We start from the raw sequence: 19,374 nt of genomic DNA, 5'->3' as shown, positions 1-19,374 counted from the left end.
TGCCTCTTCCCTACCTTCCAGAACCTTCTTTCAGCATTCTCCCTCTGACCCCACCCTTCCCATCCTGGATTCTTCTTCTGGAATCTTGGACTATGGCATCTTGGGCTGTGGGCCTGAGTGGAGGATCCCACGTCGCTGCTCCCGGGTCAGGGCGCGGCTGGGTCCCAGGACGGCCCCCCTCTGCCTCCCCTGACCCGAACCTGGCTGGGAGAGCGGGAGCCATTCTGGGAGGAGGAAGGAGACATGGCGTTGAGGAAGAGAAGCAGACAGGGCCACCCGGGAGGGAGGGAGAGTCGGAGCCAGAGGGCCAGGGAGAGACACCAGGGCATTCCCAGGGACAGAAGAAACAAGGCGGAACCCGCCAGAGTTGAAGAAGGGCAGAGAGACACTCACCCAGGGATTGCCCGGCCGTGCGCCTTCGGGCAAACGGCCTCCCGTGTCTGAGCCTCGGTTTCCTGGTCTGTGAAGTGGGGGCGAGTGATCCCCTTCCCCGCTCGCTCGGCTAGCGGTGAGCGCTCAGGGAGGTCCTGTGTGTGCCAGGCGCCCAGGACCTCAGACCAGGCGCTGGTGTCATTCCTTATTCGTCTTTCAGGCGCACTTGAGGAGCCCAGACCGTGTACCAGCCGCTGCTCTAGACCCCGGGAGACGCGGCTCATCAGGCACACGTCCTGCCCCCCGGAGCCCCGCGGGCACAGTGTTGTCCTTGCCGGGGTCACCGTCACGCGAGGGAGCGTGAGCTGGAATTTCGGTAGACGCGTCCTCAGCCCAAGGCGCAGGTCCCAGCCTGGGAGAGAGGGGCCCCCGCTTCCAGCCCCGGGTGGGCCTCTCGGGGCTCCAGATGTCCAAGATAAGATGGGCAAAGACCCTTTCCCCTGTGCCAAGCGGCAGGGACATGGCCGGGATGGATGGTGGCCCCCTGGGTGCCCTCTGTCCTTGGCGGTTCGTCCTTAACTGTCTTCAGGATTCTTAGCTCAACGGAGGGGGCGGGCGGTGGACTGGGAACCCTCAGTGAGTGGAGGGAAGTCCCGGGCCCAGCAAGAAGGTGCTGGGCCGCTGGGTGGCCCCAGGGCCAGGGTCTGTGCCAGGTGTGGGCGGCGGGTGTGGAAATGGCTGGGGGTGAGTCAGCGGGGCCGCCACGCCCTGCTTCTGCTTCTACTTAAGGTCCCAGCAGCCATACCCACCGCCACGCCTGTCGCCCCAGCGTCCCAGCCATGGCGGGAAGCTCTGTGAGTGCCTTCGGGGGGCGTCGGGGCCCGGGGGGCTTGGACCCAAGGCGGCACCGGACTCAGGGAGGGGCTGGGCCTGGCTGAGGTGTCCCGCCGGGAAGGACAAAGTGGGTGCCAGGGTGTGCTACCAAGGGTCTGGGCTGTGGCTCCCGGGTGGACCCAACCCATCCCCACGCTCCCATCTGCCTCTCTGGAGTCTCCCTTTCTCCGTTGATCCCTCGTGGTTGGCTCTCCCACTCTTGGTCTGGCTCTGGCTCTCTCTCCTTGGTCTCTGGGCCTTTTCTTCTCACGGATTCTGCCGATCTGGGTCCCGGATGCTTTCTGCCTGGGGCCGACCCACGTGTGTCTCTCGTCCGCGCCCCCGGTTCCCTGGGACTCCCCGCCGCTGAACCCGCAGAACGTGCCCCACAAGACGTCGCTGCCCGAGGGCATCCGGGTGGGCACCGTGATGAGGATTCGCGGCGTCGTCCCGGAAAAGGCCGGCAGGTGAGACCCCAGGCCCCAGAGGTAAGGCTGGGAGGTGTCCAGGCTCAGCTGGCTCGGACTTCTTGCAGCCCAGACACGAGGGCACCAGAGCCACCTTGGCCCACAGGGTCTTAGACTCCCCGGGCCATCGCTGACCTTCTGGAATCTGAAGTCTTCACTTACTTGTCCCGTGACTGTGTAGCTGGGGTCCCTACGTCTCCCTAGGGATCTGGGGCTTCCACAGCCATCCCAGGGCTCCCATCTAGAGTCCTGTGGCTCCCAGTCTGAATGCCAGGAACCCTGGAAAGAAGTCCCGCGGCCTGGAGGTGCCCTGGGCACCTGGGAGGCCGAAGCGGTCGGTCGTAGGACTTCCGGGTCTGGGAAGGGCAGGCTTGCTGGGAATCTGCGGTGCCTGCACACGTGCGGGCCCGTGGTGCTGTGCCCAGCCCTCTGGCAAGGGGGATGCCCTAGGAACAGAGAGCACCCTGGCCATCGGCATCGTGACTCCACGGCAAACGTTAGAGGCTCTGGAAATGAGGGGCACCCGGGGCCGTAGCATAGTGACCCTCGCTAGGTGCATGCGGGTCCAGGGTCCCTGGAGCTTTTGGACGCCCTGGAGGGCGGGTCCCTGGCCAGCAGCCCACAACCCTTCCCCGTGTGGCGTGGGACGTTCTCCGGTGCCTATGAATTGGAACGGCCTGGCGGTGGGGAGTCCTGACCATTGGTCCCTGATCTTGGTAGGGTGCTTCTTGGCCTGTGCCCTTTATCCTCTCCTCCCTGCCCCCACTACCAGGTTCTATGTGAACCTGCTGTGCGGCGAGGGGCCTGGCGGGGAGGCTGCCCTCCATTTCAACCCGCGGCTGGACGAGTCCACGGTGGTCTTCAACAGCCTGGAGCAGGGCACCTGGGGCCGGGAGGAGCGCGGCTCAGGCATTCCCTTCCAGCATGGGCAGCCCTTCGACGTGCTCCTCATCGCCACCGAAGAAGGGTTCAAGGTGAGTCCCTGCCACCCACAGGCGCGGGCGCCCAGACCCCCGCCCCGCCTGCAGTCCAGGCAAGCCAGGAAGGCTCTTGGTGGAGGTGGGGAGCAAAGGCCCGGCCAAGGCGGGGCCCACGTTCGGTCCGTCCCTCTTCTTCTTCCCCTGGCGCAACCCCACGTGTGCCCGAAGGCAGGGGTGTGGCCGGGGCAGGGACCGGGCGGCAAGGACCCAGCGCCCAGAGGGTGGGTGGCCCCTAGCGGGAAGCGCTAGGTGTCCCGGAGCAGGGGCCAGGATGGCCGGGCGACTGGGCCGGGACGCGCGTGTCCGCGGGGAGTGGTCGCTGCGCGGCGTCCAGCACCCAGGCCCTTCCCCACGTTCAGTGCGAACGGCCGGAGGGAGGCCGTGGACGCCGCCGGCGGGGCCGTAACAGCCACCGCCTTAAGCGCGCGTCCGCGCCAGACAGGTGGCCCAGGTGAGGACCACGACAAGAGGTACGGCCATCGGGGCCCCATCTCGCGCCCGGGGACTCGGGGCCCCGCGGCCCCTGACGCCCCGCCCCCCTCCGCCCCGCAGGCGGTGGTCGGCGACTCGGAGTACCACCACTTCCGCTACCGGATCCCGCCGGCGCGCGTGCGCCTCCTGGAGGTGGGCGGGGACCTGCAGCTGCAGTCGGTGAAGATCTTCTGAGCCTCCGGGCGGGCGGCGGGGTCGGGGGTCGGGGGTCCGGGGTCCCGGGCGCGGCAGGGCAAATAAAGTTTCAGTCCGCGTGTGTGCGCCCCGTCTGTGCCCGGGTGTCCTTCGTCTGGACGCGGAGAGCAGGTTCAGAGCGGGGAAGACGCTGACGAAGGGTCACAGCGATGCCGCGGCGGGGGCGGGAGTGGGGCCCCGCGGCCTCGGAGGGCAGTCTGTGGCCGGGACGCCTCCGGAGGGTCGCGATCGGGTGGGGGTGGGCGTTGGCTGGTGTCCAGCGGCGCTTTTCCGGGCGGCCCGGCCCGGCGGTCGTGCGGTGGGGACAGCTGATGGGGATTTGGAGCGGGCTCAAGCTCCCCTCGGTGCCCCCTCTGCGGAACATCGGAGCTCCGAGCCGCTGCGTCTGCAAACGGGCGAACGAGTCCCCGCACGTCTGGTCCCTGAGACCCGAAATGGTGGAGACGGTGCCTGGGCCTGTGGGGGCTCCCGCGCCGCTACCCGCCTCGTCTCACCTCTGCCCCGGCTCTCCCGCCTGGGGTGCGGGGAGCGGGTCTGGGCGGGGTGGGCGGGGCAGGGGATGGGGCGTCGCCGGCCTCCCAGCTGTGGCGGAGTGGGGACAGGCTCCCGCCCGTGTCCCCGGGGCAGACGCGCACTGAACCGGCACCTCCCGGAGGAGTTGCGTGGGGACGAGTGGGGGGGGGGGTGGCGCGGTGGGGAGGCAGGGGGACACCGCGACCAGTCCTCTGGGTCTCTGCGCGCTCACGAGCCCCCTTCCCACCTTTCTTTCTACCTGTGCCCCTGGCCCTGCCCGAGTGACAACCAGGGAGTCGCCCGCAGTCGGTGCATTTCTGGTCTTGGCCTGAGTCGCCACCCTGCAGGACCCGTCTCCCTCAGCCGTGGGAAGGAGCCCCGCCGGGTGGCAGCGCTCCAGCGTCCCATGATAGGCTAGGATCCAGAGCCCGGGACAATCCCCACCCACGCCCCAGGCGGGCTATCCCACGCTTGGAGCCCGCCCCAGAGGTGACAGACCTCCCTTTCCCTGGGCCGCTGTGGGCTTTGCAGTCCTCACAAGCAGAGGACCGTTCCTGACCTGACAGGAAGCAGAGCGTAGGGTCTGAGCCTTTTCAGGACTCATTTCTGCCCCTGAGATCCTTCCGGGGAAACCACCCTCCCCATACCGAGCCCTTGAGACTGTCTCTCTGGGTGGGCGGTGTAAGGAAGGGTCCCCTCTTGCAGTGGTGGACCCGAGAAAGTCTGAATTCCCCTAGTTCCCCAGGGCTCATTGTTGAATGACTTAGCATTCATTTTTATTTGCCAATGTCAAGTAGTTGTAATTAACAAAAGTGTTTCTAGAGCTAACACATGGGTAGGGTGTAAATTTCCACAGATAGCAGTGGAGAGAAATTGTAGTTTTTGGCATAACTGTCAAAGGTGGTCCGAGGGGTGCCTCAGTGGCTCAGGTAGTTAAGTGTCTGACTTGGGCTCAGGTCATGATCTCGCAGTTCAGGGAGTTCAATTCTTCCCCACCCCCCTCAAGCTCTGTCCTGACTGCTCAGAGCCTGGAGCTTGCAGCCCGCTTGCTTCCGATTCTGTGTCTCCCTCTCTGTCTGGCCCTCCCTGGTTCGTGCTCTATCTCTCAAAAATAAATAAACAAACAAACAAAAAAAGGTGGTCGGGGTCCCTGGATTAGATGGTAGTGATCTATCCCTGTTAATTTCTTGATTTTCACCTTTGCCTTAGAGTGGACAATCAGGAGAATGTTCTTGTTTGTGGAAAATACACAATAGAGTATTTGAAGGTGATCAGGAAACATGTTGTCAACATACTCTGGAATGGGTGGTAGGAAAAAAAATTAGTTTAATTCTGTATGCCAGACAGAAAAGGGTCTACTCCATTTTTTTTAAGTTTATTTATTTATTTTGAGAGAGACAGAGAGAGACAGAAACAGAGAGAGCACGAGTGGGGGAGGAGCAGAGAGAGGGGAAGAATCCCAAGCAGGATCCTGGCTGTCAGCATGGAGCCCCGGGGTGGGGGGGGGGGTGGGGGGGCGGACTGGGACTGGAACTCCCAAACCCTGAGATCTTGACCTGAACTGAGATCAAGAGTTGGAGGCTTGGGGCACCTGGGTGGCTCGGTTGGTTGAGTGTTCAACTTCGGCTCAGGTCATGATCTCAGAGTCCTTGAGTTCAAACCCAGCGTCAGGCTCTGTGCTGACAGCTCAGAGCCTGGAGCCTGCTTCTGATTCTGTGTCTCCCTCTCTCTGCTCCTCCCCTGCTCATGCTATGTCTCTGTTTCTCAAAAATAAGCAGGCATAAAAAAATAATAAAATAATCTTAATAAATAAATAAACTTTTAAAAAGATAAATAAGAATCTCTGCCTCAGTGGGTGGTTTTAAGGATTGAAAGAATGGTTAGCCCAGTGACTAACACATAGTAAGGATTCAAAAAAATGTTAACTATTGATTTCTTCTTTTTTTAAAGATTTTTATTTTTATTTTTTAACATTTATTTTTTTTTAAACTTTTTTTTTCAACCTTTTTTTATTTATTTTGGGGACAGAGAGAGACAGCATGAACGGGGGAGGGGCAGAGAGAGAGGGAGACACAGAATCGGAAACAGGCTCCAGGCTCTGAGCCATCAGCCCAGAGCCTGACACGGGGCTCGAACCCACGGACCGCGAGATCGTGACCTGGCTGAAGTTGGACGCTTAACCGACTGCGCCACCCAGGCGCCCCAACATTTATTTATTTTTGAGAGACAGAGCAAGAGTGAGGGAGGGGGAGAGAGAGAGGAGACACAGAATCCGAAGCAGGCTTCAGGCCCCGCGCTGTCAGCACAGACCCCAACACAGGACTTGAACCCATGAACGGTAAGATCACTCAACGACCCATGAACGAAGTCACTCAACCGACTTGAGCCACCCAGGCGCCCCATTAAGATTTTATTTTTAAGTCATGTCTACACCCAACATGGGGTTCAAACTCATGACCTCGAGATCAAGAGTCACACTCTATGGAATGAGCCCACCAGGCGACCCAGCTCTTGATTTCTTCTTTGACACATGGGTCATCTGGAAGGGTGTTTTTACTTAATGTTTATTATTTTTGTGAGATAGAGAGTGAGCAGGGAGGAGCAGAGAGAGAGGGGGACAGAGGATCCAAATAGGGCTCTGTGCTGACAACAGAGAGCCTGATGTGGGGGCTCAAACTCATGAACTGTGAGATCACGACTCGAGCTGAAGTCGGACGCTCAACCAACTGAGCCACCCAGGCGCCCCTAGAAGGGTGTTTAATTTCTACATACTTGGAGATTTCCTAAATTTCTCTTTATGGTTGGCTTCCAACGCAATTCCATTAAGGTCAGAGAACATACTTTCTATGATTTCAATTTGCATACATTTATTACGACTTATTTTATGGCCTTATTTTATGGTCTACTCTGGAGAATTTCCAAGCGTGCTTGAAAATAGTGTGTGTGTGTCCTGCTTTTGGTAAGCGGAGTGTTAGCTGTTAGGTAAAGTGATTGATAGTGTCTATGTATTCTCAATCCTTACTAATTTCTGTCTGGTTGTTCTATCAATTGCTAAAAGAGGAGTACTACAACTTAATAGCTGTTCAATAGTCTATTTGTCATGCATTTTGGGATCTCTTGTTAGTATACATTTTTACTTGATATGTATATATATATATATATATATATATATATATATATATGATGTATTTACTATATATGTACGTGTGTGTGTGTGTGTGTGTATCTGATGGATTGTCCCTTTTATCACTACAAAATGTCCCTCTTTGTCTCTAGTACAATTTCTTTTACATCTATTGTGTCTGAGAGTAATTCTGTCCTTACTCTATCATGGTTACTCTTGGCATGATATATCTTTTCTCATCCATTTACATTCAACTTACTGGGTGTCTTAGATCTAAAGTGTGTCTTTTCTTTTAATCATTTTTAATGTTTGTTTATTTTTGAGAGAGAGAGAGAGAGAGAGAGAGAGAGAGAGAGAAAATGCAACTGGGGAGGAGCAGGGAGAGAGGGAGACACAGAATCCGAAGCAGGCTCCAGGCTCTGAACTGTCAGCACAGAGCCCAATGTGGGGCTTGAACTCACAAACGGAGAGATCACGACCTGAGCTGAAGTCAGCCGCCCAACTGACTGAGCCACCCAGGCTCCCCAAAAGTGTGTCTTTTATAGACAGCATATACTTGGATCTTGCTTTCTTTTTTTTTATTATTAAAAAAATTTTTTTTTAACATTTATTCATTTTTTTTTTTGAAAGGCAGAGAGAGAGTGCTAATGGGTGAGGGGCAGAGAGAGAGGGAGACACAGAAACAGAAGCAGACTTCTGTTACTCCGTAAGTCAGCACCATAACATTTGTATGATCTTGCACGGTTTCTGAAATTAGGATCCAGGAGTGGCCTACTTAGGTGGTGTGGCTCTAATTTTCCATGGAGTTACATTCAAACATATGTGGAGTTGCCGTCATCTTAAAGAAGGTTTCCAAACTATGGCTGTGGCCAAACTCACCCATTGCCTGATTGAGTATGGCTCACAGGCTAAGAATAGGTTTTACATTTTTAAATAGGTGAAAACATAAAAGAAAGGATATTTCAAAACACTAAAACACTAAAAATTATATGGAATTCAAGTCTCAGTACCCATAACTCAAGGTTTTGGGTTGTTTTTTTTTTGTAATGTTTTATTTATCTTTGAGAGAGAGAGTATGAACAGGGGAGGGACAGAGAGAGAGGGACACAAAGGATCTGAAGCGGGTTCTGCACTGACAGCAGTGAGCCTGATGAGGGACTTGAACTCACGAACCATGAGATCATGACCTGAGCTGAAGTCTGAGTCTCAATTGACTGAGCCACCCAGACGCCCCCATGACTCAAGTTTTATGGGAACACAGCCAGGCTCCTGCATGTCCGCATTGCCTAATGGCTGCTTTTTCGATTCGTTAGTGCAGTCTCTGCCCTTTGATAGGAGTATTTATTTCATTTACACTTGGTGTAATTATTGATACAACTGGCTTTATGGCTGCCTTTTTTGCTCTTTGTTTTTACTCTCTGTTAATCTGTCACTACCTTCTTTTGTGTTAAACAATTCTTAGTGGACCGTTTAAATTCCTCTATTGGTTTTTTTAGCAGTATTTTTTGAAAGCTGGTTTTTGAGTGGTCACTCTAGTGATTACAATGTACCTCTTTACTTATGATGGTCAACTTCATTTTTCTTTTAAAGATTTTTTTTAAGTTTATTTTATCTTGAGAGAGAGAAAGAGAGAGAGCGTGAGCAGGGAAGAGGCAGAGAGAGGGAGAGAGAGAGAGAATCCCAAGCTGGCTCCATGTTGACAGCATGGAGCCCCACGCGGGGCTCAGACTCACAAACCGTGAGATCATGACCTGAGCTGAAATCAAGAGTCGGACATTTAATTCACTGAGCCACCCAGGCGCCCCAAAACTGATTTAATTCCAGTAAAATATAGCAGCATTGCTCCGTACATCCCTATTCCACCACCCCCCCCCCTTGTGTGGTATTATTGTCATGTATATAACATAGAGATGTGCTATGTACCCTACAACCTAGTATTATCACCTTCACTTTATACAATCGTATTTTAAAAGAAATCAAAAGAAGTAAACAGAAAACATATATTTATGTCATTAAAAAAAATCTATCTGGGGCGCCTGGGTGGCGCAGTCGGTTAAGCGTCCGACTTCAGCCAGGTCACGATCTCGCGGTCCGGGAGTTCGAGCCCCGCGTCGGGCTCTGGGCTGATGGCTCAGAGCCTGGAGCCTATTTCCGATTCTGTGTCTCCCTCTCTGTCTGCCCCTCCCCCGTTCATGCTCTGTCTCTCTCTGTCCCAAAAATAAATAAAAACGTTGAAAAAAAAATTTAAAAAAAAAATTAAAAAAAAATTAAAAAAAAAATCTATCTACATACTTGTAATTTCTGGGGCCCATTTCTCCCCGTGGATTTGAGTTTCTGTTTGATGTCAGTTTCTTTCAGTGTGAAGGACTTCCTTTAGCATCCCCTAGAGGGCAGCTCTGTTAACAATGAATTGTCAGCTTTCGTTTATCTGGGACTTTCCTTATTTTCCTTTCGGTTTTGAAATACAGTTTTGTTGAAGATAGAAGTATTTGTTGATAGTTTTCTTTTTCTTTTAGCGCCTTGACTGAGTCATGAAACTGCTCAGCTCCTTTTTGATCTTCTCTGATCCCAAAGACCTTGGGTTTATTTATTTATTTATTTTTCTTAATGCTTATTTATTTTTGAGAGAGAGAGAGGGAGAGCAGGGGAGGGGCAGGGAGAGAGGGAGGCGGAGGATCCGAAGCTGGCTCTGCGCTGTCAGCACAGAGTCTGATGCAAGGCTCGAACTCATGAACTGTGAGATCATGACGTGGGCCAAAACCAAGGTCAGATGCATAACCGATTGAGCCACCCAGGGGCCCCGACCTTCATTGGTTCTATAAAAAGGTAGCTATTAATTGTACTGCTGTTAACGCTGTACAAGACGAGCTGTTCTTCACTTCCTGCTTTCAAGGTTTTCTCTGTCTTTTATGTTTTTTACAGCAGTTTGACAATAATGGGTCTAGGTGTGGATCTCTTTGTATTTATCCTATTTGCAAGTCATTAAACTTCTTGCATCTATAGATTAATGGCTTTTGTGAACTTTGGCAAGTCTGTAGCCATATTTCTTCAAACATGCTGCAGCAGCGATAGAAAACCAAACATGACCTCTCCAGCTCTTCCATCCCTCTTGCTGAGCCCCTCCAGGCTCTGCTACTGATTTGTTCCTCCGCTGCCATCCCTGGGACATGCCAACCTGGGTAGTGGCCGCCCTAAGCATCCAACTTCATAATCTCTTAGTTAGTTAGTTAGAGCCCCACATGGGGCTCCCTGCTGTCAGCGAGGAGCCCGCTTTGGATCCTCTATTCCCCCCCCACCCCCCGCTCTGCCCCTTCCCCCCTCTAAAAAAATTTTTTTTAATTAAATCTCCCCAGATGATTGCAATGTACAGCCACATTTGAGAACTAGATTAAGGGAACAAATGAGACAATAAACAGAATGAATGAATGAACGAACAAATGAATAGACACGGAGAAATGCCTGAATAAATGGATAGGTGAACAAGTAAGTGAGGAAATGACAAAGGAATGAATGAATGGGTGAGTGAAAGTGTAAACAAATGAACAAATGCTTAAATCCATGCAAGGGTGCGGTGGTAAGAGGATGATTGGCTGGATGGTAGATGGTTAGTGGACAGATGGAGAGAGGAAATGGTAAATGAACGGACAAATAGTTGGAAATGAATAGAAGAATATATCATAAAGATATGGATGGATGGCATGATAGGTAGAGAATGAAGAAATCGATGCCTAGTCAGAGGGATCAATGGCGCATGGAGAGATGGATGGATGGATGGATGGATGTGATGGAAGGCAGAGAATTGCACGGACAAATGGAGGGATGAACAGATGAATGAGTGAATGCAAGTTGGATGTAAGGATGGCTGAATAGACAGACAGACGGATGAGTGAATAAATAAATGGTTAGATGTTTGAATGGATGGATGGTCAGATGGCTGAGTGAAGGGTTGGGTGATGAATGGATGTACAAAGGGCTGGATAGGTGGAGAGTTAGGTGACGGTGAGTGGACGAATGGTTGGATGTTTTTGTTTTTTTGTGTTTTAGATTTTCAAAAAAAATTTTTAAGTAATCTCTGGGACGCCTGGGTGGTTCAGTCAGTTGAGCATCCAACTCTTGATTTCCTCTTGGGTCACGTTGTGAGGGTTGTGGGATGGAGCCCTGTGTCAGGCTCCACACTGAGCATGGAATCTGCTTGGGAGTCTCTCTCTCTCTCTCTCTCTCTCTCTCTCCCTCTGCTCTCCCCCCACCACCCCACAACTCTTGCTCTCTCTCACTCTCTCTCTCTCAAAGTAAATAAATAAAAGTTCTAAAAAGAATTTCTTTTAATTAAAAAAAAGTAATCTCTACATCCGATGTGGGGCTCGAACTCACAATCTCGAGGTCAAGAGTTGCTGCCCCACCGACGGAGCCAGCCAGGCGTCCTTGACTGTGTATTTAGGTGGATAGATGAACATATGCTTGGATGGATGTTTGGAGAGATTTATGGATGTGGCGATGGATGAATGGACAGGTGGATACATGGACGGATGGAAAAATGGGTTGTATAGTGACCAAGAGTGTAGCCAGACCACCTTGATTTGAATCCTCATTCTGCCATTTATGTGCCGTGTGACCTTGGGCAATTTGCTTTACTTAAAATTTTTTTTTAATGTTTATTTAACTTTTTTTTTTTTTTTGAGAGAAAGAGAGAAACAGACCGTGAGCAGGGGAGGGGCAGAGAGAGAGAGAGAGAGAGACACACACAGAATCCAAAGCAGGCTCCAGGCTCTGAGCTCTCAGCCCAGCTGACGGAGCCACGCAGACGCCCCTGCTTTATTTTAACTTGCCTGTTTCCTCATCTTTTCCAGAGGTACAATAATAATAGTTCCTATCTCCTGGTGTTTTTGTGAGGAGCAAATGAGTTGATATGCTTCAAGCCCAAGATCTGTGTCTGGAATATTCCTAGATTTATTGTGATGGGAAGATCGATGGACAGGTGATGAGGTGGCTGAATGCACAGTGTATGATCGAACCAAGGGAGGAAGGAACAGCGATACGGACGTTACGGACACGCATGAGACACCCTCAGACATTTTATTAAGGGCTTAGAAGAGAGTCCTGTGGGCTCTTTCTCTCTGTGTCCCCAAGAGTTATGGCTCTGGGAATAGATCAGATCTGGATATAGGACAAGTTGATATCACCCTGGATCTCTAGGACGTCCACGTTCTGGAAGGCCGAGAAGCGATGGGAATAGTCGAAGAGGTGCTGGCCGTTGGCGTAAACCTTGAAGCGATCTATGCCACAGCGAATGGACAGCTGCAGGGAGAGGGCAGGCTTGAGGCTAGGGCCAGGACACAGGCTCTGGAGGGAAGGGGGCGAAAGAGACCCCCGACTCACATCAAAGAATTTCCCAGGACCAAATGGGTTGTAGGAGATCTTCTTCTCCTCGGATCCCCACGAACCATTCAGGTAGCTGTTCCGGACCACGGTATCCTCAGTCAGACGGGAGTTAATGTGCAGAGCCATGTCCCCCGTGGACCCCACGATGAAGTTGATCGCAAAGCTGAAGGCAGAGAGGGAAGGAGGGGGGAGTCACACGGGGGCCAGTGCCTGGTTCTCCGAGGGAGGAGGGGGCCGGGGCCCAGACTCCTGGGTCTGAAGGAGGAAGCGGGCTGAGGATCCCCGCTTCAGTGCAGACTGGGTACCTCTTGCCTGTAGGGGGTATAAAACCCTTGACTATGATGGTTCTTCGGGCTGTAAGCCCCCCTTGCAAGATCCTCCTGAATGGCACGGGCTGTGGGAGGAGAACATGGGGTCCTGTCACCTCTCAGGTCACCAGAAGCCAGAGGCAGGGACAAATTTTCAGAGATGGGTGCCCACTCCTAGGAAATGTCCCCAACTTCCGTCCCCTCCCCACTCTGGCCACCAACCCCACCCTCTCCCCGCCTCCCGCCCCAACACCCTCTGCCCACTCTATTTCCCACCCTCTCAGAGCCCCCCTGCCCACCGTCGGCTCCGGCTTCCCCACAAACTGCCCACCACAGAGCCCTAAACGCCCACGGGACACGTTACCGGGTTGAAGATTGGGGGTCCCTCCATGGTCTGTGAGGTGAGGAAGGAGAGGTGTTATTCTAGAATATTTGACAAATATTTATGGCACACCAACTATGTGCAGGTGTATCTCTGGGTGCTGGACTAGTACAACTGGGGGGGGCCCACCTCCTTGACCCCCCTCGCACTTCTCACCACCTCTCCCCCCCCACCCCAAGTGGCCACCCAATTCTCCCACTTACAGGCAGGTTACTTGGCAGTTGCTGGGTGTGTCCAGGACCCTATACAGATGAATGGAAGGCGGAAATGGTGAGGGGGACTGGGGGTCCTTCAGCTGCCCCAAGACCTCCTCAGGCCACCAAGCCCCCACCACAAGAATTCCATCACCCATCGACAGGTACTTACTGGGTTTGCCGGCGTGCCCATGGGTGTCTGTGGGCACGAAGGCAATGTGTGTAGGAAGGCAGGCAATGAGGGAGACCCCAAACTAGGGCCTGGGGGTTGGGGGTGTCAGGGATGCCTGCCCAGGGCAGCCCCACGACCGCGGTCCAAGAGAACTCTGGGGTCAAAGAGTGGCACCCAGGTGGCTCATTAATGGAGAGGAAACTGCCACGTTTAGGGATCTTCGGGACACAGTGACCCTCCACCCCTTTAGGGTGAGCCTGGTGCATTCTACTCTTGCGCCCTCCCTGGTCCTGCTTCCTCCTGTCTCTGTGCCTCGGTTCCCCCATCTGTAAAATGGGTCCGATGATCATCAGAGCACTTTCCCCGAGGAGGTGGGGGCCGGGGGCGTACAGGCTGGGGAGTAGAGAGCCCTCAGCTGAAGGACATGGCTGGCGTCTAGAGTCCGAGTGCTGCTATGGGTGTTTTGGTGCCTGTCTGTTCACTGTGGACGTGGGAATGGGGTTTCTAGGTCATCGCGTGTGTCTCCGCTCAGCTTTCGCAGACGCTGCCCAGTCATTTCCAGGGGAGTGTCGGGCCAGTTCCCCAGCCTCGCCCACAATCGGTATTGTGTGCCTTTCCCTGGATAGCTCTTCTCGTTGGGCGGGGGGAGGCAGCTCCTTGTGACTTGAAGTGAGTTTCTCTCCGGTGACTAGCAATGTTGGGCAACTTCTCATGGACTCGCCTACTATTCCCCGTGGCTTTTGTTCCTCCTTATCTCTGCTCCTTGACTCAGCTGACGGACTTCCTCCTCCTCCCGGAAGCCTTCCCCTCGGACTCCCCAAACCTCCTGTCTCCCACCCCGGCCTTGACCGCTTAGAGCCAACACTGCCTGGGGAAATGTCTTGTCTTCCCAGTGGATTGTCTTAGTTGCCTCTGAGTCTGTGGCTCAGCCAGCGAAGGGCCTGGCACGGAGCAGGTGCTCGGGGAAATAAAGGAGTGAGGGAATGAGTTAAGGAAGGAAGCAGGCACATAAGTGAGGAGACGCCACCCACCTGGCTTGGCGGGGGGTTGCCGCCAATGAAATTGATTGATTGAAGCTCCAGGTCCCCATCCACTTGCAGGTGGGTGACCATCTGCAGGGGCAGCCGGTGCCCAAACTCATAGAAGGGATTTCCATTTACCACCACCTGGAGGGCAGGGGGTGAGGTCAGAGTCAGCCCCCATGACCTTGGGAAAGCAGAAACAGGAAGCAGGCAACAGAGATCTTTTTAACTCGGAGACGCGTCTTGGGGACGAGCTGGGATAGCCACCGTGTCAGGAATCTCGGAGTCTGCAGGTCGGAGGTCAAGCCGGGGTCAAGGGGCAGCTCAGAGACCCGTGGTTGGGAGACAATGGAGAATGTAGTCAGGAGAGCGATGGATCGCGAGATAATCAAGTCAGAGTTTTGGTTTCGGCGCCAAAGGAGATGGGCCCGAGTCTAGCTCTGACGCGTTGGCTGTGTGACCTCGGGGAAGTCATTCCACCTCTCTGAGCCTTTGGAGGCTCACCCTGGGATTGATGGGAACATTAAAACCCAGCCAGGCATGTCAAAGGCGTTGTGGAAATCCTGTGTGGAGCCTTGTCATCATATCTCAGCGTCCTTGATGTCCTCACGGTTCTATTTATGGCGCCAGGCAGGGGGCATGGGGCTGACAGCCAGCTCCGGAGGAGTCTTATTTCTGGACTTAGGTGCTGGTGCCACGGGTGTGTTGTCTTTGTGAAACACCAGCGAGCTCTGTACACATGGCTCGCACTCTTTTGTGCACGTCAGTAACACATTTTAAAAAATACTTGCGATGCACCCAGGTGGCTCCGTTGGTTAAGCGTCCGACTTCGGCTCAGGTCACGATCTCACGGTTTGTGGGTTTGAGCCCCGCGTCCGACTCTGTGCTGACAGCTCGGAGCCTGGAGCCTGCTTCGGATTCGGATTCGGTGTCTCCCTCTCTCTCTCTCTCTCTGCCCCTCCCCCGCTCACCCTCTTTCTCTCTCCCTCTCAAAAATAAACAGGCATAAAAAATTTGTTGTAAATAAAGCTTAATAGAATTAAAAAATTAAGAAAATTAAAAATACTTGCATAGGGGCACCTGGGTGGCTCAGTCAGTGAAAGCGTCCAGCTTCAGCTCGGGTCATGATCTCATGGTTCGGTTCGTGCGTTCGAGCCCCATCTCTGGCTCTGTGCTGACAGCTCAGAGCCTGCTTCGGATTCTCTGTCTCCCTCTCTCTGGTCCTCCCCCACCGGCACGCGAGCACGTGCTCTCTCTCTCTCTTTCTCTCTCTCAAAAATAAAATAAACTTAAAAAAATACTTGCATCATAGTAATCAGTCACAGCGTGTGGGCCTTATCCGGAGGCGGAGTCAAACAAAGTGCAGACAAGACTCAGGTCATGATCTCACAGTTCATGGGTTCGAGGCCTGTGTTGGGCTCTGTGCTGACAGTGCGGAGCCTGCTCAGGATTCTCTCTCGCTCCCTCTTTCTCTGCCCCTCGTCTGCTTGAGCCTTTGCCCTCATGCTCCCTCTCTCTCTCAAAACAAACTTTAAGACAACAACACACCTTAAGGTATTTATGAGGTCACCGGACGGCTGACAGGATGTGAGGGCCCCAGGAAGAATTGTCAGTGCTTGAGGTATTGTAACGGCCTTGTGACTATGTTCTTAAACACTGAAATATTTACGAATGAAATTATATCTGGGATTTGCTCTTAAATCAGACGAGAGGGAAGCGCCAGGGAAGGATGCAAACACAGGGGCCTGGAGCTCACGACCACTGGAGCTGGCCAAGGGGACCAGCGGGTCACTGCACCCGCGCCTCCTCTTGTGTGTGTTCAGAGTTCTCCAGAAGAAAGAGCAAGAATACGCATTTTGCAAGAATGCAGATGAACAAAGCGATCTACGTTAAACATGACAAGGCTGCCCACGGTAGAGGAATAGGAATGAGGAACGTGAGAGAAAAAAAAATTGTTTAAGAGCAAAAGTGTTTAATAGGCAGGTAAGAAGGAAAAGAAAAAAGTGAGGTGGGAAGGGGGAGGGGAGAGGGAGGAGAAGGAGGGGGAGAAGGGGGAGAAGTAGGAGAAGGGGAGGAGGGGGGAGCAGGGGGAGGTACAGCTGGAAGAGAGGAAGAGAGGGAGGAAGGAAGGTGGAGAGGGAGGCAGAGGGAGGCAGCCGGGAGGAGGAAGGGGGGTTAGGGAGGAGGGAGGCCCCGCCCCCAAGCTCAGACCTTGTAGTGCTCGGCCTGGACCATGAACACCAGCTCGAAGGCGGTGCCCTTGCGGAAAGGCATGCTCCTTTTCTTCTCCTCGCTGCCCCATTTGCCACCTTGCATGGAGTTGAAGACCACCTTGTCCCAGCCGTCGAAGCGGGGATTGAAGTGGAAGGCGATATCTGACCCCGAGTGCTGCCCCGCCACGAAGTTCACGGAGAACCTGGTGGGACAGGAAGGGCTGTTCCCCCGGCCCCACCTGCCTGCTCACCGGGCCCTCCTCCTGGAAGCCCGCTCAGACCTACCCGGTTCTCACTTCCCGGATGGGGCGGGAGGGGGGTTGGGGGACAACGACAAAACGGGACAGCACACTTGGGCACTGCTGACCCGAGAGAGGGGGGCGGGGGTAGTGCCCTGGAGTCCAGGAGGACTGCCATGCTCATTCCCTTCCCTTGACCTGACCACAGCCCCCCCCCCCCCAGCCCCTCCCAACTTTAAATAAGACCACAACTGGGACTCCTGCATTTCCAAGGGCCGGGCACTGTCCTAGGAACCTCTCTGCTCCCTCCCTGACCTGGAGGCCTTTCCCCACCGGCAGCCAGGGGGGACCTAGGAACCCACACGACCCACCCCTTCCCTCAGGCCAGCATCCCTGAAGTTATTCCAACTGGACACACACACCCCCACCTCAGGGCCTTTGCAAGGGCTGTTCTTTCTATCCGCCTATACTCCCAGGCTCCCTCCCTCCTCTCCTGTGGGTCTTTGAAGTGTTCCCACCCCGCTCTGCTATTTAAAGGGACAGTGCCACAGGGTCCCTCCCCCCACATCCATTCCCCAACTCCTTTCCCAGTTTGTCTGCTTAGCACTTATCACCACTTTGATTTTTGATTTTGATTACAGATTTGATTTTTGTCTTTCACCTCTCCTCTCTACTAGGATGTCAGCTCCATGTGGGCAGAGATCTTGGCCCTGTCGACTGCTCTGTCCCCAGTGCCCAGGCACACAGTGGGCACAAAATGACCAAAAAACCAACGAGCGAGAAACAACAATGCCTTCAGCTCGCTTCCGTCTTTATCAGCATTTTAAGGCCCTAAAAAAATGTTAAGACTTATTTTAGTGCTTACTTTCCAGTTTTACGCATTGAACCCTCAGGACAATCCCCCATTCTACAGAATCTAAAGCACAGAGAGGCGTGGTGCCTTTCCCCGGTCACACAGTTGGCCAGTGACAGAGCTGGCCAGGCCGAGCTCAGAGCCTGTGATCTGAATTCGTGCTATCACACCCATCAATTCCAGTCCAACATCCCAGCTCCCGGGCCGGGCTGCCTCTCTCCGAGAGCCTCCCTGACGCCTCCCAGCCCCCAGGCTCCCTGCTCCTGGTCACCCAGTCCTGGACGTCCCAGGGGCTAGGGCTGATCTTTGGCCATCGGGTGCAGGGGCACAGAGCTCCCCTTCCCAAGCAGGAAGGAAGAAGGTCTTCTGCATTAGGGCGGAAGCCCCTGTCTGTAGCCCCTCCTAGCCTAGCCCGGCGGAGGGGAGTGCCTTACCTCTTCATGTGCTCACTAGCCACTCCTTGGATGTAAACAGACATTCCGATGCAGAGACCACCCGGGATGGGCTTGTTGTAGGGCAGAGTCTGTGGAAGGGGCCTGGTGAGACTTTACCCCTCATCGAGAAGCCCCCCGCACTCTCATTGGGACACTAGGGGTGAAGGGTCCGCGGGAAGGTGAAGAGAGCAGAGCGTCAGGTGTGGCTATGAAGAGCCAGGGCGTCAGGATGGGAGTAAATCAAGCCCCAGGGTCAGTATCGGGTAAATCAGAGTCAAGGTTGGGGGCGGGGGCACCTCTGAGGAATCAGGATGAGAGGAAATTGGTGTGTGGGGTTCCGGGTGAAACTAAGCCGGGGCCTGCGGTTGGGGCCTGGGCCGCTGTCTCACCGGGTTGTAGGTGGGCTGGTAGCCGGGTGCAGGGACATAGGCCATCTTGAGAGGCTGGGCTGGTGGCTCGTCGTCCGGCGAAAAGAGGTGCAGGAGTGGGGAATGGTGGCAGATGGCAGGAGGGGGGTGGCTCTTATACCCGAGGATAAGGGAGTGGCTGGCAGGGCAGGGTCCACAGGGCCCCTCTTCCGGGCATTCCTGGCTCCCATCTTTTTCTAGGGCACCCCCTTGTGTCCCTTTTCTTACTAGCCTCACTGGTAACCAGTCAGAACCCAGTTCATCTATCTGGGTCAGGTCAGGAGGACTCAGGTCAGAGCCCCCTCCTTCAGGCCCTTCCGCAAAGAGGAAGTGTAGTGAACTTCAGCCCTGCCAGGGCCTTATCAGAGCCCATAAAAGCCTGCCCAGACCTTTGTTAGCAGAGGGAGGGGGAGTCCAGGAGGGTTGGGCAGGGCAAGGCTGCAGGCGCGACCTGTGACAGATGGGCAATGGGAGTGGGTGAAAACAGGGAGGAGCTGGATGCCCTGGACACTCTTAGGAACTGCGGAAGGCATCTGCATGCCCACTGGGTGCCGGACCCGTGCACACTGCACTGTATAGTTTTTAATTAATTAAATAATTAATTAAAAAATTTCTTAGCATTTACTCATTTTTGACAGAGCACGAGCAGGGGGAGGGGCACAGAGAAAGGGAGACCCAGATCCCAAGCAGGCTCCGGGCTGTCAGCACAGAGCCGGACGCGGGGCTCGAACTCACAAACCACGAGAGCTGAAGTC

The 19,374-nt window shown here is 54.1% G+C and overlaps 2 protein-coding genes across 3 annotated transcripts; one reads left to right on the top strand and one right to left on the bottom strand.

Moving 5' to 3' along the window:
* The first annotated feature begins 643 nt into the window (after positions 1-643).
* Positions 644-3,453, top strand: LGALS7B (galectin 7B). 2 transcript variants are annotated; one of them, XM_045045932.1, is made up of 5 exons: positions 644-776; positions 1,162-1,226; positions 1,624-1,712; positions 2,485-2,686; positions 3,245-3,453. In XM_045045932.1, exons 2-5 carry the CDS (start codon positions 1,212-1,214, stop codon positions 3,356-3,358), a joined length of 420 nt encoding a protein of 139 aa, XP_044901867.1. In that variant the 5' UTR covers positions 644-776; positions 1,162-1,211; the 3' UTR covers positions 3,359-3,453. The 2 variants fall into 2 exon arrangements, with proteins under 2 accessions (XP_044901867.1, XP_044901868.1); XM_045045933.1 differs by lacking the exon at positions 644-776 and having other exon boundaries at positions 1,056-1,226.
* An 8,486-nt stretch (positions 3,454-11,939) lies between these two features.
* On the bottom strand, positions 11,940-19,233 carry LGALS4 (galectin 4). Its single transcript, XM_003997825.4, has 9 exons — positions 18,602-19,233; positions 18,213-18,301; positions 16,685-16,889; positions 14,483-14,617; positions 13,289-13,327; positions 13,068-13,097; positions 12,701-12,789; positions 12,393-12,558; positions 11,940-12,311 (listed from the first exon to the last, which is right to left on the bottom strand). The coding sequence occupies exons 1-9, from the start codon at positions 18,644-18,646 to the stop codon at positions 12,165-12,167; spliced, it is 945 nt and encodes a 314-aa protein (XP_003997874.2). The 5' UTR covers positions 18,647-19,233; the 3' UTR covers positions 11,940-12,164.
* Between the last annotated feature and the right edge of the window lie 141 nt (positions 19,234-19,374).

Source organism: Felis catus, chromosome E2 (genome assembly GCF_018350175.1).
Source record: "Felis catus isolate Fca126 chromosome E2, F.catus_Fca126_mat1.0, whole genome shotgun sequence".
NCBI lineage: Eukaryota > Metazoa > Chordata > Mammalia > Carnivora > Felidae > Felis > Felis catus.
This window is presented reverse-complemented; position numbering and strand designations above follow the sequence as displayed.